This window comes from Pseudophryne corroboree, chromosome 3 (assembly GCF_028390025.1).
Source record: "Pseudophryne corroboree isolate aPseCor3 chromosome 3, aPseCor3.hap2, whole genome shotgun sequence".
NCBI lineage: Eukaryota > Metazoa > Chordata > Amphibia > Anura > Myobatrachidae > Pseudophryne > Pseudophryne corroboree.
This window is the reverse complement of record NC_086446.1, coordinates 676,097,238-676,123,985: the sequence shown is the minus strand read 5'-3', so window position 1 is coordinate 676,123,985 and position 26,748 is coordinate 676,097,238. Positions and strand designations below refer to the sequence as shown.

General features: G+C 47.6%; 1 protein-coding gene across 1 annotated transcript in view; it reads right to left on the bottom strand.

The window, feature by feature from the left end:
• The window catches only part of PDZD7 (PDZ domain containing 7), a 163,791-nt gene that overhangs the window by 31,611 nt on the left and 105,432 nt on the right, over positions 1-26,748 (bottom strand). Inside the window, exons 10-11 of the mRNA XM_063961904.1 lie at positions 13,378-13,469; positions 9,722-9,813 (exon numbers count right to left, since the gene is read on the bottom strand). Coding sequence (XP_063817974.1) covers positions 9,722-9,813; positions 13,378-13,469 — 184 coding nt within the window. The remainder of the gene's footprint in view (positions 1-9,721; positions 9,814-13,377; positions 13,470-26,748) is intronic.

Below are 26,748 nucleotides of genomic sequence, written 5' to 3'. Positions count from 1 at the left end.
GAAATCTTCTTTTAAGGAAAATAGAAAAATCCTTGCTCACCTTCCCGGCTTCTAAGGAGTTAAATTCTTTATTTGAAAAATGCTGGGAAAACCCAGAGAAAAAATTCCAGATCCCTAAAAGAATTCTCATTTCTTTCCCATTCCTTGAGGATAGAAAGAAATGGGAAAACCCACCTATAGTAGACGCTTCTGTTTCTAGGTTGTCTAAAAAGGTGGTTTTACCTGTCCCTGGTTCAACCGCCCTAAAAGAGCCGGCTGACCGCAAGATTGAGACTACGCTCAAATCACTATACACTGCTACAGGCATGGCTTTAAGGCCCACTATTGCTTGTGCGTGGATTTCTAAAGCCATAGTAAAGTGGTCAGGCACATTACTAGAGGATTTAGATACTATGGATAGGTGTGACATTGAATTGTTTTTGTGTCACATACAGGATTCTGTGGGTTCATGGTTGAGGCCATGAAGGACCTTGGCATGCTGAATGCGAGGGCTACTTCCATGGCGGTTTCGGCGCGCAGAGGACTCCGGCTACGCCAATGGACTGCGGATGCAGATTCCAAGAAAAGTGTGGAGAACCTACCCTTCACAGGTCAGGCTCTGTTTGGGGACACATTGGATGCATGGATCTCCATGGCAACTGTAGGTAAGTCAACCTTTCTCCCTTCAGCAGCACCACCGACTAGGAAATCTTATCCTACATCTACATTGCAGTCCTTTCGGACCGCAAAATTTAAAACATCCAAATCCCCATCCACCTTCTTTAGGGGTGGTCGGGTAAAATCCAGAAAACCTGCACCAACAGGTTCTCAGGAACAGAAACCAGGTTCTGCTTCCTCAAAATCTTCAGCATGACGGTGGACCTCCCAGCCTGGAGATCGGGCAGGTGGGAGCGAGACTAAAAAATTTCAGTCACATCTGGGCGTCATCATGCCTAGATCCCTGGGTGACAGACATTGTTACCCAGGGCTACAGACTGGAGTTTCAAGAACTCCCACCTCACAGATTCTTCAAATTAGGCTTACCAGTTTCACTGACAGAAAGTGCTACCCTGCAGGAAGCCATTCAAAAATTGGTCCGAACAAATGTTATTGTTCCAGTTCCACCTCACCTAAAACACAAGGGTTATTACTCAAACCTGTTTGTGTTACCGAAACCGGACAGTTCGGTAAGGCCGATATTAAACCTAAAGTCATTGAACCGCCACTTGAGGGAATTCAAATTCAAGATGGAGTCTATGAGAGCGGTGATCTCAGGTCTGGAAGAGGGGGAATTCCTAGTATCCCTGGATATCAAGGATGCGTACCTTCACATTCCAATCTGGCCGCCTCACCAGGCTTATCTCCGATTTGCTTTGCTGAATTGTCACTATCAGTTCCAGTCACTGCCTTTTGGCCTCTCCACAGCACCGAGGGTGTTCACCAAGGTCATGGCAGAGATGATGCTACTCCTTCGCAGGCAAGGAGTGAACATAATTCCATATCTGGACAATCTGCTGATAAAAACATCTTCCAGGGAGAGGTTGTTGCAGAGTATTGGTCTATCAACTCGACTACTCCAGGATCACGGGTGGATCCTCAACCTTCCAAAGTCACATTTGGAGCCGACATGGAGACTGCCCTTCCTGGGGATGATACTCGACACAGAAGTGCAGCGGGTGTTTCTGCCAGTGGAAAAAGCGTTGGTGATCCAATCAATGGTTCGGGATGTCTTGAAGCCAGCCCGGGTGTCGGTTCACCAGTGCATTCGCCTTCTGGGGAAGATGGTTGCCTCCTACGAGGCTCTACAATACGGAAGATTCCTTGCAAGATTCTTCCAGCTGGATCTCCTTGACAAGTGGTCAGGATCACACCTTCACATGCACCGGTGGATACGCCTGTCGCCGAAAGCCAGAATTTCACTCCTCTGGTGGCTGCAAACTTCTCACCTATGCGAGGGACGCAGGTTCGGGATTCAGAATTGGATCCCTCTAACCACGCATGCAAGTCTCAGAGGCTGGGGAGCGGTCACCCAAGGGGAAAACTCCCAAGGAAGGTGGTCAAGTCTGGAATCCATCCTTCCGATAAACATTCTGGAGCTAAGGGCCATATACAACGGCCTTCTTCAAGCGAAGCATCTTCTGCAAGATCGGGCAATTCAGGTTCAGACGGACAATGTAACGGCAGTGTCCTACATAAACCAACAGGGCGGAACGAAGAGCAGAGCGGTTATGTCAGAGGTACCAAGAATCCTCCTCTGGGCAGAAAAGCATGCAGTGGCACTATCAGCAATCTTCATTCCGGGAGTGGACAACTGGGAAGCGGACTTCCTCAGCATACACGATCTCCATCCAGGAGAATGGGGCCTCCACCCGGAGGTGTTCATAGAGGTGACAAGCCGATGGGGTGTACCTCAGGTAGATATGATGGCCTCTCGCCTCAACAAGAAGCTTCGGAGGTACTGTTCCAGGTCGAGAGACCCACAGGCAGTGGCGGTGGACGCACTGGTAACTCCGTGGGTGTTCCAGTCAGTGTATCTGTTCCCTCCACTTCCACTCATCCCAAGGATTCTCAAACTAATAAAAAGAACAAGAGTTCAGGCGATCCTTATTGCTCCGGACTGGCCAAGGAGGGCTTTGTACGCGGATCTTCTGGAATTACTGCTGGAGGATCCGAGGCCTCTTCTGAGGACCTTCGGCAACAGGGGCCATTCGCCTATCAAGACTTACCGCGGCTACGTTTGACGGCATGGAGGTTGAACGTCAGATCTTAGCTCGGAAGGGCATTCCGAAAAAGGTCATTCCTACCCTGATACAAGCTAGGAAGGGAGTTACGTCTAAACATTACCATCGGATTTGGAAAAAATATGTGTCTTGGTGTAAATCCAAGAAGTTTCCAACGGTGGAGTTTCAACTGGGACGGTTTCTCCTCTTTCTGCAAGCAGGTGTGGATGTGGGCCTACGCTTGTGCTCCATAAAGGTCCAGATTCCAGCCTTGTCCATTTTCTTCCAGAAACAATTGGCTGCCATCCCTGAGGTTCAGACATTCTTGAAAGTGGTTCTGCACACCCAACCACCCTTTGCGCCTCCTACGCCACCCTGGGATCTTGGGGGGTCATTCCGAGTTGTTCGCTCGTTGCCGATTTTCGCTATACTGCGATTAGTCGCTTACTGCGCATGCGCAAGGTTCGCAGAGCGCATGCGCTTAGTTATTTTACACAAAAGTTAGGTATTTTACTCACGGCATAACTAAGCTTTTTCATCGTTCTGGTGATCGTAGTGTGATTGACAGGAAGTGGGTGTTTCTGGGCGGAAACTGGCCGTTTTCTGGGAGTGTGCGAAAAAACGCTGGCGTTTCTGGGAAAAACGCGGGAGTGTCTGAAGAAACGGGGGAGTGTCTGGGCGAACGCTGGGTGTGTTTGTGACGTCAAACCAGGAACGAAACTGACTGAACTGATCGCAATGTAGGAGTAAGTCTGGAGCTACTCAAAAACTGCTAAGAAATTTCTATTCGCAATTCTGCTAATCTTTCGTGCGCAATTCTGCTATGCTAAGATACACTCCCAGAGGGCGGCGGCTTAGCGTGTGCAATGCTGCTAAAAGCAGCTAGCGAGCGAACAACTCAGAATGAGGGCCTTAATGTGCTGCTGCAGTTCCTGCAATCGGATTGGTTCGAACCTTTGCAAGAGGTTGACGTCAAGTTTCTTACTTGGAAGGCGATCACACTGTTGGCATTGGCATCTGCTAGACGTGTGTCAGAATTGGGGGCATTGTGATGCAAGAGCCCCTACTTAATTTTCCATGAAGATAGAGTTCAGAAAGCGTCAGCAATTTCTTCCAAAGATTGTGTCGGCTTTTCATATCAGCCAACCTATTGTGGTGCCAGTGGCTACTGACTCCTCAATTACCTCATGGTCCTTGGATGTGGTGAGGGCTTTGAAAATTTATGTGAAGAGAACTTCTCGTCACAGGAAGTCTGACGCGTTATTTGTCCTTTATGATCCCAACAAGGTTGGGTGTCCTGCTTCTAAGCAGACGATTTCTCGCTGGATCAGGTTTACTATCCAGCAGCTTATTCTACGGTAGGCTTGCCGTGTCCAAAATCTGTTAAGGCCCACACTCTACTCGTAAAGTGGGTTCTTCCTGGGCGGCTGCCCGGGGTGTCTTGGCTTTACAGCTTTGCCGAGCAGCTACTTGGTCTGGGTCGAACACGTTTGCTAAGTTCTACAAGTTCAATACTTTGGCCTCTGAGGACCTAAAGTTTGGTCAATCTGTTCTGCAGGAACCTCAGCACTCTCCCTCCCGTACTGGGAGCTTTGGTACATCCCCAGGGTACTAAATGGACCCCAGCATCCTCTAGGACGTAAGAGAAAATAGGATTTTAATTTCCTACTGGTAAATCCTTTTCTCGTAGACCGTAGAGGATACTGGGCACCCACCCAGTGCTTCGTATTCCTGCATTGTTACTTGGATTGTTGTTTCAGCCGTTGCTGAATTGTTCCAAGTTGGTTAGCTTGGCTTTCCTTTTTGTTGTGTGTGAGCTGGTGTGAATCTCACCACTATCTGTGTATTTCCTTCTCTCGAAGTATGTCTGTCTCCTCGGGCACAGTTTCTAAACTGAGTCTGGTAGGAGGGGTATAGAGGGAGGAGCCAGCCCACACTATTAAACTCTTAAAGTGCCAGTGGCTCCCAAATCTATACCCACGGTACTAAATGCATCCCAGCATCCTCTACGGACTACGAGAAAAGGATTTACCGGTTGGTAATTAAAATCCTATTTTTAAGTTCCCTTTTTAAATAAGGCACCACCTCAGCTATGCGCCAATCCTTTGACACCATGCCTGATGTAGTAACCAAATGTGATTTATCAAACACACATGTCTCAAACCTTCTACAGAATGGAGAAGAGGGCAAGAGGAGAAGTTGTTCATAGCAACCAAAACATCTTTTAGTTAGCATTGATTAGGTACATTCTATAAGAGTTTAGGTAGCAGCTGATTGGTTGGTATAACTCTGCGTGTCCACTTCTCTACTCTTTAGACGGTTTGATACATTTCACAAAGGGCGGTATTCTATTAGCCCCAATGTTGCTTCGGCCTATGAAAACGGACAGATATGGCAATGTATGACCGATGGCCATTATTGCAGTATCCAATCAGGCCAAAATTGGTCCTGCGATTGCACGAAAACACATGGGATTGGGGATAAGTGTTATCGCGACTCCGGTGGCCCCTTACAGTGGATTATGCTGCCCAATAAGTGCCGGCATTGGGAGAAAATGATGCCAGCATCGGAGCTAATAGGATAGCCCCCGGTGAGATCTTTCCAATCGCTGTGTGGAGATCTTGTCCATCTACGAAACTCAGGAATGTATTGTTGAGTATAGCGCCTGCTATTTTGAGTCCCACAAATTTTGTATGATATCAGCGGTAAAGTACCGCTGCTAATAGGATACCGCCCATAGTCTAAATAAATAACCAAATGTTATATACCGTATACAAAGAATAAACAACATAGGTGGTCATTCCGAGTTGTTTGCTCAGTAATTTTCTTCGCATTGCAGCGATTTTCCGCTAATTGCGCATGCGCAATGTTTGCACTGCGACTGTGCCAAGTAAATTTGCTATGCAGTTAGGAATTTTACTCACGGCATTACAAGGTTTTTTCTTCGTTCTGGTGATCGTAATGTGATTGACAGGAAGTGGGTGTTTCTGGGCGGAAACTGCCCGTTTTATGGGTGTGTGTGAAAAAACGCTGCCGTTTCTGGAAAAAACGCGGGAGTGTCTGAAGAAACGGGGGAGTGTCTGGGCGAACGCTGGGAGTGTTTGTGACGTCAAACCAGGAACGAAACTGACTGAACTGATCGCAGTTGCCGAGTAAGTGTGGAGCTACTCAGAAACTGCTAAGAAGTGTCTATTCGCAATTCTGCTAATCTTTCGTTCGCAATTTTACTATGCTAAGATTCACTCCCAGTAGGCGGCGGCTTAGCGTGTGCAAAGCTGCTAAAAGCAGCTTGCGAGCGAACAACTCGGAATGAGGGCCACAGTTGGTATTGCATAACAACCAGCATCAGACCATGAAGCCTCTTACTTATTTCATGGTCCAATACGCTCTTTGCCTGCTGAGCATACAATGAGTTTTTGCCTACAATGATATCTACAAACCAGTGAAAGTCCCCGACACACTTTATTCTAAATGCAGCCTAGTCTAAAGACGTAAGGGCCCTACACATTGAGCGATCCGCCACCGAGCTGCCCGACGGCGGATACGACCGACGGGCGATCCGGCGGCAGGGGGGGGCAGTGACGGGGGGAGTGAAGTTTCTTCACTCCCCCCGTCACCCGGCTCCATGGAAGTGCAGGCAAATATGGACAAGATCGTCCATATTGGCCTGCATGCACAGGCGACGAGGCACCAATGATGAACGAGCATCGTTCATCGCTGATACCTCCACACTCAGATATGAATGGAATCTCGTTCATTAATGAACGAGATCGTTCATATCTTTGAGTATTATCGCCCAGTGTGTAGGGCCTATAAGACAAATTATAAATTGCAGACCCACTACACTCCAGATTTCTCACAGACCCAGGCCTGGTTCCCAGTGTAACCTTAGACAGGCTATTTGGTCTCTGTCTAAGGTTGAAAAGTCATAGGGACCATGTGTATCAATGATTAATAAATTATTATATCAGTATGTAGGACCCTTCCACATAAATGAACTGTCTTTGAGACAGCCACAAACCAAAGCAATCTTATGATGCAGTCTGCAATAAATTACATTGATCACTGGAATTGCACTGTCTTTTACAGCTGGGGAAGCAGACTATGCCAAAGTCCCAAGGGAAGTGAGCCTGGGTCTCCAGCAAGCCTCTGATTATTCTGACATCAGAGTCAATGACCTCAAAACCACCCCTGATAGAACAAATGAGTGAATATGGAGGCCCTATCGTGATGGCCTCAGAAATCAATTAATAAACATCAATTAATAAACATAAACTCAAAACCTGAGAGATGCTGTTCGGTGACTGAGGTGACGCAGTGACATTAGTGTTCCCCTCTGCCTCATTAAGGCAAATGTGCGGTAGAAAAGGGTATGAATCAGGATGTTCGCTGCTTGTGATTATGAGCTCTATGTATTAAGCTTTGGAGAGAGATAAAGTGGATGGAGATAAAGTACCAGCCAATCAGCTCCTGTTATTTTTCAAAAAGTAACATGACAGGATCTGGTCGGTTGATACTATATCTCCGTCCACTTTATCTCTCCCCATAAACTCCTTTATATGTGTTAGCTTTCAAAACATAAAACATGCACTGCTGTGTCAGCTTTATATGTAATATTAGCTGATAGATTTGCAAATGACTGAGTATGGGAGTAAAATAAGGATGTACAGCAATCTACAACATTCTTTCTATGTAGTTTTAGACAATTACCTCATTTGTCAACTCACTGCTAACATCAGGTGATTGTGATGGGTATGATATTACAATTATATGGCTCCCAAACAGGGAACACAGACAAAGGTGGCACCAATAGTATTGTTATTTATTATTATTATTATTATTATTCTTTATTTATATGGCACCACAAGGGATCCGCAGCGCCCATTACACAGTACATCATAAAATGAGCAAACAAGAAAACCGCACTTACAGTACAGGACAAAATAGGACAGTATAGAAAACCCAGGGTTAGGTGCCATCAAAGGGAGTATGGAGTATAAGATAGTGTAAGTAAGAAAAGGAAAGGCCCATGAGGAAAGAAGTCCCTGCTCTTGCAAGCTTACAATCTAAAAGGTGAGGGGCTAACAGACCGGAGTGAAACAGAAGGGGAAGACAGTGAGCATAGACAAGAGGGTTAGGACTCAGGAGGAGAGTTGGCTGGGTTTCGTGAAGAAATGGGTCTTGAGAGCCCGTTTGAAGTTTTGTAGAGAGGTGGAGAGTCGGATGGGGAGAGGTAGAGAATTCCAGAGATAGGGAGCAGCACGTGCAAAATATTGTAGGGAGGAGTGGGAGGAGGTAATCAGTCGGCAGGAGAGACGGCGTGCATTAGCAGAGCGAAGAGGACGGGTGTAAAGAGAGATAAGGTCAGAGACGTAAGAGGGAGAAGAGTGGGTGAGGGCTTTGTAGGTGAGTGTGAGAAGCTTGAATTGGATTCTGAATGGGAAGGGTAGCCAGTGAAGGTCCTGCAAGAGAGGGGATGTGGATGTAGTACGTTTGGTGAGAAAGATAAGACCGGCAGCAGCATTGAGGATAGATTGAAGTGGAGAGAGGCATTTTTGAGGGAGGCCAAATAGTAAGTAACCAGACATATTTTGGTTGTTGTGGACCCATGCTCCAATCCCAGTGCTTGCTCCTTTCACCACTGACAAGTCACTTCCAGGCTTATTTACAGCTACATGCCAGTCTGTTTTGCGTAAAGATCTCATGTTTTTCGCACTGCACATCTATAGGCAATTCATAGTCATTTGCATCTGTCACCTCTACACTTAATGTATAATGGGTATAACTGGCTGACTACGGTGCATTTGCATGTAGGGTAAGTCTTCTGAGTGCGTGCCATGGACACATAGGCAGAATGGCGGCCTATACAAAGTTGTACATACACAGAGATCCATCTGATTTTGGATGGGTCTCTTGAATGAATGATAGTGTTGGTGCAACAGTCCCCCCTAATTCATCACTAACCAGCATTAGGCTGAACCAGTCAAGGCAGGTGACACTATAGCAGGGAGACCAGCCGTGTGGAGTCGCCCTGCGATAGCATCAACGAGCCCCAGACTGTTCAGCCCAGGGCTGATATCCTTAGGGATTCAAATTGCCTGAAATAACTACTGCGTCACCTCCTGCATGATTTAGTGATCCGAGCTGCATCCTAGGACACAGTATCAAATCACCTGCGACACCATCGGCCGGCCGGTACAGCTACAACAAAGAGGCCAGGAAAGCTCTGTCCTTTGACGGAGATCCTGGCCATGACCCTCCCCACAAACTGCAGCGACACACCTCCATTTTGGGAAATGGCATCAGACTGTCAATCACTGGGTGTCTTATGCCAGACTGCGCCTTTGTCGTAGATCTGTACTTGTACTGCACTCACACTGCACATGTGCAGCATGCGCTGTTATAATGCTGGGACCAATCAGGCCCAGACATCCAAAACAATTTCACCATCTGCCGTCTACTTTCAAATCTGTTCCTCCTTACTAAACATTAAAAGGGCAATTCAGTTCCAAGTGATGTTACAGCTGTGCCCATCACTCAGACTACAGGAACCCAAAAACAGATTCTCCTGCGCACCTTCATAAAGAACAACAACATTTACGAGGGCTGGCAAAATGCACAGAATGCGGGCACCTTGCAATCACACAGAACTGAATTGCCCCGATAGGAAAATGACATTATAGAAAAATAGAAATCACATGTTAATGAAAGAAGTAAATGTATATCTATTAAGGGGGGGAAGAGGGGGCATAGCACAATGAAGCCCCTTTCCACAGGTTCTATTCCTACTCTATGGGTGTCGTAGACGCTGAGTGGGAATAGTCCTTGTTAGTCTCCTGACCGCCAGTCACATAACTACATCCCATTAATAACTGGAATCCTATCCCTGCAAACGGATAGGATTCCAGGTGACGGAAACCAGAGATTCTTCCAGAATGATATGCAATGTGACTATCTGAGCTGAGATGTGTCCCCTGTGTGATGAAGCAGTTCACAGTTTTCATTTTAAAACGTTGTCTTACCTGATCTACTTTTGAGGGCATCATATGCTTCCATCTCCAGGGAAATAACCATACTGTCAAACCGGCCGAGATCAGTGAGTGCGATCAAACCTCTGCAAGGTAAATAGGACACAGCACATCAATTCTGTACCTGCTACACTGTACTGCTCCTAAAGGAAACCCTCAATAGGATATTTTATTATGTTCTGTACAAGTATGGACTGCACTGATACATCTACACGACAACTAGTGCTTTGTCACATTGCTCTTTTTCTCTTTCGAGGTGTTGGGGTGTTGCACACACCTTGCTGAGAGCCTGTGCAAGCCTGTAAGAAATACATTTCATACATTCAATCTATTTTAATGTGTTTTTCCTCAGAAATCTCTTTGAATCAATCTGGTCATAGATTGTCAATATGTGAACTCTCCTTTCTGGCCAAAGGATCTTCAGAATGACATGGCATTTCAACAGCATTGTAGGGATGGGAATGAAAGGTCTACCACTGGTGGTCTACGTTCATGTCAGGAAACCACTTTCAGTATTGATGGTAGGGACTCTAATTAACTTGGGAAGTGGGGTGCGATAGGTCAATTAGTGAAGGGGGTGGAGCTATATGGGCTACATCAATGGGTGATCGTCAACCCTATGGTGCTGTCCAAAGCCTTGGAGTATGAGGTGTTCAGTGGTAGCTGATGCTGAAGTAATGAGGGTTCCATTCGATGCTAGTTTTCAATGCTTTACCTTAAGATTGTTATTATTATTATTATTATTGTTATTAACAGTTTCTTATACAGCGCTGCAAATTCCGTTGCGCTTAAGAATTGAAACAACAGTAATAGAACATAACTGGGTAAAACAGACAGACCTAGAGGTAGGAAGGACCTGCTCGCAAGCTTACAATCTATATGGAAATAGGAATTGATACACAAGGATAGATGCTACCCATTGCATAATGGTCCAGCAGATTGCAAAGGTTCTTAGTGGATTGAATGAAGATGGCAAGAAAGACAGTTGGGTGCAAGGGATATTTCTTCTGGCTACCACTAACGAGATGGTACTTAGTGCCGGGTGATAGAAATAAACTAATCTATCTTAGTCTGTGATGTTACTGCAAGGAAGCTCGTGACCGAGGCAATAATAGGAAACCTTAGTGGAATGGCTATGCATGGAATTCTCCTTAGGTGCAACATTCACTGCCTCTAGGTGCTGTACACTCTTAGGGGTATAGTTGCAGGTTTTCAAATGTGGAGATGTTGTCCATAGCAACCATCAGATTCTACCAGTGGCGTAACTAGAAATTTTTCTCCCCCAAGCCAAAACATTCTCTGGTGCCCCCCCTTCCCCCCTCATAATTGCCACTAGCAAAGTGATGAATCTGCACGTGCCTTGCTGGAATGGGTGTGGCTTTGCATAAAGGGGTGTGGCATTGCAGGAAAAGACTACCTTATACCCCAGTTTTGCAACCTGCACGCCCAGACGTTGGCCACCACAGGAAAAAAAAATTATCCTGATTCATGTCCCTTACATTATTTGTAATTTTTCCTCCTTATAGTAATGCCCAGTATACATTATGCTACATACTGCAATGACCCTTAGACATTATGCCACACACAATAATGCCCATGACACAGTATGCCATATACCGTAATGCCCCAGACACATTATACCACGCATCGTAATGCCCATTATACATTATGCTACACACTGCAATGCCCCTGATACATTATAGCACATACAATGACTGTGACACATTATGACACACACAGCAATGTCCGTGATACATTATGCCACACACTGCAATGCCCCTGAGACATTATACCACATACTACAATGCCCGTGATATAGTATACCACACACCGTAATGCCTGTGCCACATTATGACACACACCGCAATCTCCGTGATACATTATGCCACACACCGTAATCTCCGTGATACATTATGCCACACACTGCAATGCCCATTACACATTAAGCCCTACAGTAAGGCTTCTAATTACTTTTAAATTACCTGCTCGTTGCCAGGGGTTTCATGCTCTTGGTTCCATGCACGGTGCCAGGGGTTTTCATGCTCAGGGTGTCATGCTCGTTGCCAGGGGTTTCATACGCTAGGTGTTATGCTTGTTGCCAGAGGTATCATGTGCTGGGTTTCAAGCATGTTGCCAGGGGGTAATATTCGTTGCCAGGGGTTTCATGCACTGGGTGTCATGCTCGTTGCTAGGGGGTAATGCTTGTTGCCAGGGATTTCATGAGCTGGGTGTTGTGCTTGTTACCAGGGGGTGATGCTTGTTGCTAGGGCTGTGCTCCCAGTGCCACATATGCCCCCAGTGCCAGATATTCCCCCACAGTGCCAGATAAAAATATGCCCCCATAGTGTCAGAAACACATATGCCCCCAGTGCCAAATATGCCCCCCAGTGCCAGTTACACATATGCCCCCCAGTGCCAGCTACACATATACCCCCAGTGCCAAATATGCCCTCTCAGTGCCAGGCACACATATACCCCCAGTGCCAAATATGCCACCCCAGTGCCAGTTACACATATACCCTAGTGCCAAATATGCCCCCCAGTGCCAGGTACACATATACCCCCAGTGCCAGGTACACATATACCCCCAGTGCCAAATATGCCCCCCCAGTGCCAGGTACACATATACCCCCAGTGTCAAATATGCCCCCCCAGTGCCAGGTACACATATACCCCCAGTGCCAAATATGCCCCCCCCCCTTCAGTGCCAGTTACACATATGCCCCCAGTGCCAGTTACACACCCTCCCTGGGCTCCACCGCTGCTGTGAGTTTTCGGAAGGAGCCGGAGGGCACAGCTCGCGCCTCTCCTGGCTGTGTCCGTCCTGTGTGTGTCTCCAGCGGCGTGTCTGTCAAATGAAGTGCCGATTCGTGAGCCAATCAGAGCTCGTGGACTGGCAGCTGCCGGTACACGAGCTCTGATTGGATCACGAACCGGCACTTCATTTAACAGACACGCAGCCAGATTCCCAAGAGGGACACACAGGAGAGGCGCGTGCCGTGCCCCCTGGCTCCTTCCCAAAACAGCAGCAATCAGTGGCGGTGACGCCCCCGCAGCCCTGCGCATCCAAGCGATCGCAGTGGCTGCTGGGGCAGTAGTTACGCCACTGGATTCTACTTATTTATCTAGCACTTTCTGGAAAATAATAGGCAGAATCTGACTGGTTGCTATGGACAACACCTCCACATGTGAAAACCTGCATTTTAGTTAATATACCCTCTAGAGAGATGTAGTATAGTCTAACAAACCTTCTCCCATCACTAGCCTTTGTAGTGTTACACACAGAAATGTTTAAATATATTTTTAGGCAAATGTACTAAGCCTTGTAGAGAGATAGAGTGGAGAGAGATAAACTACCAACCAATCAGCTCCTTGCTGTTATTTTTCAAACACAGCCTGAAATATACCAGTTAGGAACTGCCTGACAGGTATTTTATCTCTCCCACTTTATCTCTCTCCAAAGCTTAATACATATCCCCCTTTCTTTGAAAATCAAAGGACTCTTATTGCATTACTTTACCTCATAAGATTAGCTTCAGAGTCTCCTGCAGGGGGCGCTCTTTGGTTATGACTTATTTATTATCAGCAAAACTGTCACTCACCAGAAAATATTTCATCTACGTCCAGTTTAGATCCTTCAGTACTCTTACCTAATGTCTCGTAAAAGAAGAAGCTTTTCTGGACGATCCAGAATTGCAAGCAATGGTCTAACTAGGTCCTCAATTCCTCCATCCTGGATATACTGCAAAGACAAATCATATAAGCTAATGAATTCTTAGTACTTTATATGGCTGATTTTGAAAAATCTAACTATAATGGAGCATCTTGTGTAAAGTCTACTTGCAATGTTGGTTTCAAATTTTTATTTACTATAATAACTTATAAATATGTTGTGCTAGGTAATAGGATTTCAGGATTTTGAGGACTGCATTAGTCCTGTGAATCATTATTTACCAAAAATGCATGTTAATAATGTGGCTTATCAATAAAAGTGATAATAACTACTTATTATATTCAGCAAACAAACTGGGGAGTAGTAGGGAGTAACAAAGGGAGTAGCAGTTTTGTAGACTGAGAAAACTCTGCAAGTTGTATCTTGGTAAAATAAATATATATATATATATACATACATATATATATAACACTCCCAGCAGGCGGCGGCACTAGAGACTGTTAAAGGCCAGTAATAGTCACAAAAACGTGTTTAATATGTCACTTAAATACATCCCAACGTTTTGGGGCCGTGGCGTCCCTTTATCAAGGTGATACCTTGATAAACCATATCACCTTGATAATGGGGCGCCACGGCCCCGAAACGCTGGGATGTACTGAAGTGACGGATTAAACACGTTTTTGTAACTACTACTGGCTATTAACACTACCTGTAGCTACTTAACTCCAGGGAATTCATTCCAGCATCCTCATACAGGGAGGAAATATAACATCAATTATTCTCTCACATGTAGTTCACGATTCGTAATTTATCTATTAACATGTCCATGTGGACTGGTATATGTCGGCAAGACCGACTGTGAATTTAAAACCAGGATGGCACAACACCGGTATGCCATACGAGAGGCATTAAAAACTGGCAATAGTGAACAACCGGTTGCTCGCCATTTTGTCCAAGCAAGGCATAGTATGGCGACTTTGCGCTATAAAATCATAGATCATGTTCCCAAAAATCTCAGGGGTGGTAACCGGTCTAAAAAACTTCTCCAGATTGAGGCCAAATGGATATTTGAGTTGGATACTCAATACCCGAAGGGCCTAAACGAGTCTTTAAATCTAAGATGTTTTTTATAGAATATTTTAGTATGTTTATTAATTGCATTAAGTGGATAACAAGTTTTATTCTGTTGGAACAATTGAATATGGCAGCTGTTTGTTACATTAATTCTGTGTTTCATTTTGTTCACCATGTCTTATATTAAGTTATAATGTGATTGATTTTGTTACATTGGTAACATTGAACACTAGATGTTTCACTAGAGTTGTTTATGGTTGCTATGGTTACTCTCCACAGCCCCAGCACGTTAGCCGGACGGACCGGAGCTGTGTCACTTCCGGGGTGTAGTGAATACAGGACCGGAAACCGGGCAGCGTGACAGGGAGTAGCAGGGAGGACTCTGTTACACACCAGGTATTTAAGCACTTTATTTGATGTAAGCATTTATCCTGACGAAGGGGCTGCGACCCCGATACGTAGATCGATTATGCTACAATAAAAGCACCGTTTTTCTTCACTTTAACCAAGTCTCCCAGTGCCGCTTTCATGGAGGATTTATGTACGGGAGGATGTACTCTTGTCTAAGAGGGCACGGGAGCAGCTATATCTGACGGAGGGAACACATAGGAGTGCCGGGTAAAGTGGTTTTGTATATATATTTACATATATATATATATAACACTCCGAGCAGGCGGCGGCACTCAGAGACTGTTAAAGGCCAGTAATGGTCACAAAAACGTGTTTAATATGTCACTTAAATACATCCCAACGTTTTGGGGCCGTGGCGTCCCTTTATCAAGGTGATACCTTGATAAACCATATCACCTTGATAATGGGGCGCCACGGCCCCGAAACGCTGGGATGTACTGAAGTGACGGATTAAACACGTTTTTGTAACTACTACTGGCTATTAACAGTCTCTGTTTTTTATCAGTTAATATTATCCTTATTTATACTGTGGGACTTGTCAACATTGGCTTAATACACCACAACGGAGGTCAGCTACTCCTGATAAAGATCATCTATGATATGCTACACTATTTCCATGCTCTGGTACGCGTAATACCTAGTAGCGTTATATGAAAAATCTAACTAACTGAATGAGTCAATACTGCACTATGAGAGGCGTATCTCTTGCTTGCTAATTTTAGATCCGGCTATTGTGTGAACAAACCTATTGGAGGACAAAGACCCCTCATGATATGCCTGATTATTTCATCTGTCTGGTACGCTTAATACTTATAGAAGTGTAAAGTATTTATTGTGATTTTACAGAATTATACTACACTATGAGGAGTGTATCTTGTGCTTGTCAATCCTAGATCCGTTGTGCTGTGAACAACAGATTCAAGAAATAAGCCACTGTGTTTTGATGTGCACGATACAAATTTCACCTTCTGGTACGCAGATTACTTACAGACACTTTGTTAAATTATTCTAATAAGTGAGAAATTACTGCACCATCAGGCGCTTGTCCTCTCTCCCTGTTTTTTCAGATTTTCTTGTTGCTAAACCTAGTGACACCCCGAGGGACTGAGCAGCCGTCCGCAGGTGTACCTGTGGATTTAGCATGCAAGTTGGACAAACTAAAGACTCTTTATACCGCATTTGCATCTTTTTCATTGTGAAGGGAAATAGCGCACTGACCTTACTTGTGTTCCATAGATATATATATATATATATACACACACACCACACACCTTGGTATATTTGTAGGCTGTATGTTACTACAGGTTTAGTGTCCCTTATCCAAAATTCAAAATCCCACATTTTTGGATCCCCTACCGCGATAATAACATATATACAGTATTATATATTATGTGTATATACATCCCCAGTGATCGCGCTGAGCCAAAAAAAAAGTGGCTCCCAGGGACCCCTCACTTTTGAAAATTGGGGTCCTACCGGTCTTTTTCTGGGTCCTATCGGAATGAAGGTTATTTTAAACTTAATCTTGTTTGGACACTACAAAAGTGTTGCAAGGTGGGGGGATGGGGTGACAATGCTGCTGGGCTGTGTAGCATGCAGGACACCCTGCACCAGAGGTGTAACTAGACATTTTGGTGCCATTAGTCAGAAAGTGAATTGGTGTCTCACCTCCCAGACTGCAAAGTATAGGCAATGCGCGACGAAGGCGTGCCACAAAATTTTAGGGGTGTGGCTTCATGGGGAAGGGGCGTGACCACATAATAGTGCCAATTCACATTACACCACACAGTAGTGCCGCTTATACACATTGCACCAGGTAGAACCTCCTATGCACACTGCGCCAGGTAGAGCACTTTATACACATTGCGCCAGGTATAGCACGTTATACACTTTGCTCCAGGTACAGCACGTTATACACAATGCACCAGGTACAGTACGTTATACACTTTGCACCAGGTACAGCACGTTATACACAATGCACCAGGTACAGCACGTTATACACAATGCACCAGGTACAGCACGTTATACACAATGCACCAGGTACAGCACGTTATACAATTTGCACCAGGTACAGCACGTTATACACTGTGCACCAGGTAGAGGACTTATACAAATTGCGCCAGGTAGAACACGTTATACACATTGCACCAGTTATTGCACGTTATACACATTGCGCCAGTTAGAGCACGTTATACACATTGCGCCAGGCAGAGCACGTTATACACACTGCGCCAGTTAGAGCACGTTATACACAATGCGCCAGGTAGAGCACGTTATACAATTTGCACCAGGTACAGCACGTTATACACTTTGCACCAGGTACAGCACGTTATACACTTTGCACCAGGTAGAAGACTTATACAAATTACACAAGGTACAGCACGTTATACACTTTGCACCAGGTAGAGGACTTATAGAAATTGCACAAGGTAGAACACGTTATACACATTGCGCCAATTATTGCACATTATACACAGTGCGCCAGTTAGAGCGCGTTATACACACTGCGCCAGTTAGAGTGCGTTATACACAATGCACCAGGTAGAGCGCGTTATACAATTTGCACCAGGTACAGCACGTTATACACTTTGTACCAGGTAGAGGACTTATACAAATTGCGCCAGGTAGAACACGTTATACACATTGTGCCAGGTAGAGCACGTTATACAGATTGCGCCAGGCAGAGCACATTATACACAGTGCGCCAGGCAGAGCGCGTTATACACACTGCGCCAGGCAGAGCGCGTTATACACACTGCGCCCAGTAAAGCACGTTATACATAATGCGCCCGGTAAAGCACGTTATACACAATGCGCCCGGTAAGAGCACTGAGGCACACTGCACCAGGTAAGAGCACTGAGGCACACTGCACCAGGTAAGATCACTGAGGCACACTGCACCAGGTAAGAGCACTGAGGCACACTGCACCAGGTAAGAGCACTGAGGCACACTGCACCAGGTAAGATCACTGAGGCACACTGCACCAGGTAAGAGCACTGAGGCACACTGCACCAGGTAAGAGCACTGAGGCACACTGCACCAGGTACGAGCACTGAGGCACACTGCACCAGGTACGTGCACTGAGGCACACTGCAGTAATCACCAGCGTCGTCCTCCTGCCCCCCCCCCCCCCCCCTGGGCCGTAGCGGACACAGAGAGGGAGACAGGGAACGCACCACAGGTGCAGGGATCGGCGTCCTCCGTGATCTAGTGGGTAAAGCTGGGCTTTGTGACTGGGGCTTCCCGCGGTGCCGTCTAAGGCAGTGGCCGTGCTGCCGCTCTTGCTTCGAGGGGTTGAACACCTCAAAGCAAGAGCGGCAGCGCGGCCACCGCCTCAGACGGCACCCGGGAAGCCCCAGTCACAAAGCCCAGCTTTACCCACTAGATCACGGAGGACGCCGATCCCTGCACATTGCCAGCACCTCTCAGAGTCCCCCCCTCCCCCGTAACCCATCCCGCACTACTCTTCACTCACCGACACCGAGTCACCCGGCCTCCGCAAGCAGCTAGGCGCCAAAGAGGAGGGGAAGCTGGCTCCACCTCCTCTTTATATCATTCAGCCCGAGGCCAGCTTGTCAGTTAAACAAATCCCCCTTAGGGATTGGCTAATGAGGAGCGAGTCCCCGGGGACCCTCCCACTTTGTAAACTGGAGTCCCATGTATTCAAAAATGGGTAAAAAACGCGCCATGGCGCGTTTTTGCGATCACTGATCCCTCTCTGCTCATCCTTCTGGACCTCTCTGCTGCCTTTGACACCGTGGCTCACCCTTTCCTCCTCCGCACACTCCAAAACGTTGGCCTCTGGTTTACCTTATACCTCACTAACTGGTTTACTGGTTTGACTGGTTTACCTCATACCTGACTGGTTGCCTCATACCTCACTAACTGCTCCTTCTCTGTGTCTGCCTCCGGAACCACCTCACACTCTTACATCCTTCCCTCAGAGTTCTGTCCTAGACCCCCTTCTGTTCTCCCTGTACACCTCTTCCCTGGGTGCACTCATTAACTCCTTTGGCCTTCAATATCACCTGTATGCTAATGACACACAACTCTACCTCTCCTCTCCTGATCTGTCCCCCTCTGTCCTCTCTCAGAACTCCAGCTGCCTCTCTGCCATCTCCTCCTGGATGTCTGAGCGCTCTCTGAAGCTCAATATGGACAAAACTGAACTCATTATCTTTCCCCCAGCCAGAGCAACACCCCCTACAAATATCTCTACCACTGTTGACAACACAATCATCTCCCCCGTTCCCCAACTCCGGTGCCTGGGCGTCACTCTTGACTCCTCCCTCTCCTTTGCACTCTACATCCAAGCTCTGGCGCAATTTTGACGGTGCCAGCTATACAACATTGCTCGCATCAGGCCATTTCTCTCCCAGAGTGCAACTAAACTTATCATCCACTCACTGGTGATCTCACGACTCGACTACTGCAATGTTCTCCTCATTGGCCTCACTTGCTCCCACCTCGCTCCCCTCCAATCTGTACTCAACTCCGCAGCTAGGCTCATCTTCCTCTCCTGCCGCTCCACTTCTGCCACTCCCCTTCAACAAAATCTACACTGGCTCCCATTCCCCTACAGAATCCTCTTCAAACTCCTCACCCTCACATACAAGGCCATCTCTAATTCCACTGCTCCAGTGGCGGAACTAGCGAGCGGTGGGCCCAGTTGTGACAAAATGCTTTGGCACCCCGCCATCCCATCCAAGTCCACCCCCTCACCCCTGGAGAGGATCTGGTGACGGGGACCTGCTCAGGGCCAGAGAAATGGATACCTAGCAACAGTGCCGTAACTAGACATTTTAGCACTGTGTGCAAGAAACGGCATCGGAGCCCCACCCCTGCATGCAAAACAGGGGCAGTGCGCGTCGTAGGCGCGCGCAAAAATACATAGTGGCGTGGCTTCGTGGGGAAGGGGTGTGGCCACAAAATAATACCAATTCATAAAACTGTGCACAGTAGTCTCCATTATTCAAATTACGCCGCACAGTAGCACCACTACACCAGGTAGAGACCCTTTTACACCTTACGGCGGACAGATTCCTCTTTTTACACATTACGGCAGACAGCGTCCCCTTTTTACACATTACGGCAGACAGCGTCCCCCTTTTTACACATTACGGCAGACAGCGTGCACTTTTTACACATAACGGCAGACAGCGTCCCCTTTTTACACATAACGGCAGACAGCGTGCCCTTTTTACACATAGCGTCAGACAGCGTATACTTTTTACACATAATGGCAGACAGCATGCCCTTGTTAAACATAGCGGCAGACAGCGTACACTTTTTACACATAACGGCAGACAGCGTGCCCTTGTTACACATTACGGCAGACAGCGTGCACTTTTTACACATAACGGCAGACAGCATCCCCTTTTTACACATAACGGCAGACAGCGTGCCCTTGTTACACATAGCGGCAGACAGCGTACAGTTTTTACACATAACGGCAGACAGCGTGCCCTTGTTAAACATAGCGGCAGACAGCGTACACTTTTTACACATAACGGCAGACAGCGTGCCCTTGTTACTCATAGCGGCAGACAGCGTGCCCTTTTTACACATTACGGCAGACGGCGTCCCCTTTTTACACATTACGGCAGACAGCGTACACTTTTTACACATAACGGCAGACAGCGTCCCCTTTTTACACATTACGGCAGACAGCGTGCCCTTGTTACACATTACGGCAGACAGCGTCCCCCTTTTTACACATTACGGCAGGCAGATTCCCCCTTTTTACACATTGCGGCAGGCAGATTCCCTTTTTACACATTGCGGCAGGCAGATTCCCCATTTTTACACATAGCGGAAGGCAGATTCCCCATTTTTACACATTGCGGAAGGCAGATTCCCCCTTTTTACACATTGCGGCAGGCAGATTCCCTTTTTACACATTGCGGCAGGCAGATTCCCCATTTTTACACATAGCGGCAGGCAGATTCCCCATTTTTACACATTGCGGAAGGCAGATTCACCCTTTTTACACATTGCGGCAGGCAGATTCCCCATTTTTACACATAGCAGCAGGCAGATTCCCCCTTTTTACACATTGCGGCAGGCAGTCCCAAGAAAGAAAGAAAGAAAGAAAGAAAGAAAGAAAGAAAGAAAGAAAGAAAGAAAGAAAGAAAGAAAGAAAGAAAGAAAGAAAGAAAGAATTATACTTACCCTCTCCGCTGGCTCAGGCTCCTCGGTGCAGCTTCTGGTCACTCACGATTCCCGGGCAGGAGAGAAGGAGGAGGAGGGAGGTGGAGGAGGGAGCCGCAGCAGCGCTGTGTTATTGGTGGAGGCGCTGCTGCCCCTCTGCTTCACTATAGGCTGTTCTCGGAAGACAGCCTATAGTGAAGCAGAGGGCCAGCAGCAGCGCCTCAACCAGTAACAAAGCGCTGCTGCGGCTCCCTCCTCCATCTCCCTCCTCCACCTCCCTCCTCCTCCTTACCCCCGTGCCGCTGCGCTCCTCTCCGGGCGGCTGTGTGCTGCGGGCAGTGGTTGCCCGCAGCACACAGCGGCATGTAATGAGTTAGTTTGACTCATTACATGCTTTGGGCCCCTGGACAGAGGCGGGCCCCAGTGCAACGCACTGGTTGCACTGGCGGTAGTTCCGCCTCTGCACTGCTCCCTACATCTTTAACCTTCTCTCCCTTCATACTCCCTCCCGCCCACTACGGTCGGCCGATGACCGCCGCCTCTCCTCTGCCTTGGTCACTTCTTCCCATGCACGAGTTCAAGATTTTGCCCGTGCTGCACCCCTTCAGTGGAACGCGCTCCCCCGCTCCATAACACTCTCCCCGACCTTGCAAAGCTTCAAACGGGCACTGAAAATCCACCTATTTATCAAAGCGTACCCTTCCAATGCATAACCTAGTCCTTAGGCTGCTCCTCCATCCCCCTGCCCCATGCCTTGAACATCTCTGCTTTGCTTTCATACTACCATCAGGCTACCTCCTGCTTGCTTGCACCTCATGTCATCGGTCTGTCGCCCCTTCCCACTAGATTGTTAGCTCTTCAGAGCAGGGCCCTCTTTCCTCTTGTTGTCTAAGCCCCCTTCTCGACACATTTCACTCAGCGACTATCTTTACCTGCTTTTTCTTCTACTGGTAAAGGCTCCTCTCTCTATGGCCGCCAGCCCCAAGTAGTACAATGATTACTCCCTCACTACTTACATCTAAGCTGTATTATGTTTTGAGAATTGTGTTGCTCTTTGTTACCTGCACTCCATTTTTGTTATTTATTTACTGTTATGCTAAGTTTTGTTTCCCTGTACTGTCCTTTGTACGGCTGCGAAACACTTGTGGCGCCCTATAAATAAAATCTAATAATAATAATAATAATAATAATAATAATATACAGATATATTATATAGCTATATAATATAATATATACATATATGTGTTATTATCTCAGTAGGGGAACCAAAAATGTGTGATTTTGAATTTTGGATAAGGGATACTCAACCTGTATTATCAATATGTATATATAACCGCACAGCCGCACAGCCTTGCAAGAAACCACTTCATGAAAATAGACATGAGATTCAATTATTAGTTGCCTGTATTTTGGCACCACCTGCTGGTCCCAAAAAAGAATGTGTCTGACAATCATCCAAAATGACCGCTCAGAGCCTAATTCAGACCTGATCGCTGTGCTGCAAATTTGCAGAGGTCTGCGATCAGATAGTCGCCGCCCAGGGAGAGTGAAAACCCGCCCCGTGTAATTGTGCGAATGTATGTGTACTCTTAGAGAAAATTCCACCAGACATCGGACAGCTGCAAATCCGTGCGCAACTCACTCACCATCTAATGATTTTTCCAGTCTGTGTAGTCTATGCGTAACCCAAGACTTACTCCCAGGCTCGGACTGGCCTGCCGGGGTTCCGGGGGTTACACCGGTGGGTCACGATAGTTTTAGCCACGCCCACTTCTGCCGGTGGGCGTGGCTCAGCAATCAGCAGTGATAATGAGGAGCGTCTGCGGATGGCGTCACGCTGCGCCGCACCACGTGCTTACGCTGCCTGGAGGATCCCGCCACAGTCTGGAGCTGGAGGAGAGGGCACGCAGAGGAGGAAACACACCGTCACGCGCTGGTGACAAGTTGGTGAGTGAGCGCGTACAGTGTGCAGTGGCGGGCAGCGGGCTGGTCGCGGCGGCTCACAATCAAACAAATTTATTTCTCCTCCTGGGTGTCTGGTGCAGTCTGAGTGCCTGCAGGTACACCACGCACCGTACAGCTGGGGGGGGGGGCGGATGGGACCTGGGGCTGGGGGATCAGGGATGCATGTGGGCATATGTTATTTAATTATGCTGGCCGGGTGAGCACTCTCTCACCTCATCATGTGGGATCATATGTATATTGTGTGTGTGTGTACAAAGTGTGTTTAGATGCTACTGTGTGTCACTATTATTGTATACATGCTGTGTGTTATGTGTGTGTATTTAAGTATGTGTGTTACATGTTATGTCTGCTGTGTTTGGACCCCCCCCCCAATGAAAATCCTGCGTTTGGGGTCCCGGCTCCCAGTATAGTGCGGCCAATATATAGTGAACAGCAGGGGGGCCCTGGCTCCCAGTATAGTGCGGCCAACGTTCACTGAACGGCAGGGGGGCCCTGGCTCTACAGTGAACGGCAGGGGGGCCCTGGCTCCCTGTGTAGTGCAGCCAATATACAGTGAACAGCAGCAAGGGGGGCCCGGCTCCCTGTAGTGTGGCCAATATACAGTGACCGGCAGCAGGGGGGCCCTGGCTCCCTGTATAGTGCGGCCAATATACAGTGAACAGCAGCAAGGGGGGCCCGGCTCCCTGTAGTGTGGCCAATATACAGTGACCGGCAGCAGGGGGGCCCTGGCTCCCTGTATAGTGCGGCCAATATACAGTGAACGGCAGGGGGGCCCTGGCTCTACAGTGAACGGCAGGGGGGCCCTGGCTCCCTGTGTAGTGCAGCCAATATACAGTGAACAGCAGCAAGGGGGGCCCGGCTCCCTGTAGTGTGGCCAATATACAGTGACCGGCAGCAGGGGGGCCCTGGCTCCCTGTATAGTGCGGCCAATATACAGTGAACGGCAGCATGGGGGCCCTGGCTCTACAGTGAATGGCAGCAGGGGGGCCCTGGGTCCCAGTATAGTGCCGCCAATATCCACTGAATGGCAGCAGGCAAGCCCTGGCTCTACAGTGAACAGCAGGGGGGCCCTGGCTCCCTGTGTAGTGAAGCCAATATACAGTGAACAGCAGCAGGGAGGGCCCGGTTCCCTGTAAAGTGTGGCCAATATACAGTGAACGGCAGCATGGGGGCCCTGATTCTCTGTATAGTGCGCCCAATACAGCAGTGAGGTGGGGGGTCATGTTTGTGGGCAGGGGTTGGTCACGCTCATGCTGTGCAGGTGATGGTCAGACTCATGGGAGAATATGTATAGGGAGCATCTTCATGTGCAGGGAGGTATGCTAAAAAGCTGAGGATCGCTATTAACACCTGCTCGAAAATAGAAGGGGGTGCTGTAGCAGACACTTTCTCTGGGCGCTATAATCCCATGCTATACCCGCTTGCTGGAGCTGGGTGGACGCTTCTGTGAGGTCTGGCAGTGGTGCCCCATCCTCCAGCTACGCTGCTGTAGCCGCTGCTCTCCCCCCATCTCCCCGCTACTCTCCTCTTCTCAGCACATTCATCTCAATCCAACATTTTTTTAAAGTCATATTGAGATGGTCGGAAATGTGTCCAAAACCTGTCAGATTTGGCCCTGTTTCCGACAGAAGCACCCGTGACCCCAATTAACCCTGCTGTTAACCGCAGACCGCAAAGTTCCCATCATAGGCTAGAATGGAGGAACGCGATCCTCCATTTTAGCCTGCGCTACTCCCGATTGGCTGTGCACTACTAGCCTGTCAATCAGGAGAGCACCATGATGTGGTGCTCCCTGATTGGCTGCTGGGATCTCCAGTGACAGGAGTCATGGGGGGGTTCCATGTGTACACATAGAACCCCTTTAGTGGTGTGGACTGGGTTTTAATTATTTTATTTTTTTACAAGGCCATGGATTACTTCAGGAAAGAAGAGAACAGATCATCACTGGATAATAGGTGAGTATATATTGGAACTTTGGTTTTATAGGTACACAATTGGATGCTACTAGACAAGGGGACGCGATTGGCGGCGTGGGATGTAGGTTAGTATGTGTGAGTGTGTAAGTGTGTTTAAATAAATTTGTACTGTCACGGTGTGTGTGTCTTGTTTTTATTTGGGTATTTCTTTTGTTGTAGAACTACAGGTACCAGCGGGCCCGTTATTTCCCCGCATGCTGTTACTTGCGGTTCTCCAAGTACCAGCAAGTGGGGGAGGCTTACTGGGGCTTGTAGTGCTAAAACAAAAGACAATATTCTTTTTTTACACTGGAAAAGTCTATCAGCCCCCCATCCACCGCCCAGGGATGGGGGGGACAGCCTCGGGCTTCACCCCTGGCCCTTGGGTGCCTGGAGGGGGGACCCCTTGATTTAAGGGGTCCCCACTCCCCCGTGGAACCCCGGCCAGGGGTGATTAGTTGGGGGGGTAATGCCACGGCCGCAGGGACCAGTATAAAAGTGTCCCCCGGCTGTGGCATTATCTTCTCGGCTAGTGGAGCCTGGTGCTGGTTTTAAAAATATGGGGGACCCCTATGTGTTTTGTCCCCCATATTTTTGGAACCAGGGCCGGCCCAAGAGCCCGGTGCTGGTTGTCTAAATACTGGGGAACCCCAGTCAATTTTTGCCCGGTATTAAAACAACCAGGACCGGCTCAAAGAGCCCGAGGCTGGTTATGCTTAGGAGGGGGGCCCCATGCATTTTTTTTTTTTTTTTTTACAGTTTTAACTCTTTTTCTATACTATACACAATGAAGCTCTGCACGGATCTCACTGATCCGGCCGGGCTTCATTGTGTTCCGTCCGGCAGTGTTTTACTAATCACTCCCGTAAAACACTGCCCAACAATACGATTGTCATCGACATTGGCAAATTAGAAAAACGAAAACTCGGCACCTTAGTAAATTACCGAAAATGAATTCAAAAAGTTGCAAAAAAATACGTCTGATAAAAATCGAGATCAAACTCCCACCAAATCGGCAGAAACACGTATATTAGTAAATATACCCCTAGGAGAGTATGTGTTGAGGAAGATGTACTGCATGGTTGAAAGGTCTGAATAGAAGTGAATGTAAAATATATATGGACACTGTACACTGCCCCTTCCCAACCATTGTGCATTTTGTGTGTATTGTTATTATGTAACCCAGGCACATGTACTACTGCTCTCTCCCGGTGTAACCCAGGCACATATACTACTGCTCTCTCCCGGTGTAACCCAGGCACATATACTACTGATCTCTCCCGGTGTAACCCAGGCTCGTATACTACTGCTCTCTCCCAGTGTAACCCGGTCACATACTCTGTACTACTGTTCTCTCCTGGTGTAACATGGGCACATACTGTATACTACTGCTCTCTCCTGGTGTAACACGGGCACATACTGTATACTACTGCTCTCTCCTGGTGTAACCCGAGCACATACTGTATACTACTGCTCTCTCCCGGTGTAACCCGGGCACATACTCTATACTACTGCTCTCTCCCGGTGTAACCCGGGCACATACTCTATACTACTGCTCTCTCCCGGTGTAACCCGGGCACATACTGTACTCTATACTACTGCTCTCTCCTGGTGTAACCCGGGCACATACTGTATACTACTGCTCTCTCCTGGTGTAACCCGGGCACATACTGTATACTACTGCTCTCTCCTGGTGTAACACGGGCACATACTGTATACTACTGCTCTCTCCTGGTGTAACACGGGCACATACTGTATACTACTGCTCTCTCCCGGTGTAACCCGGGCACAT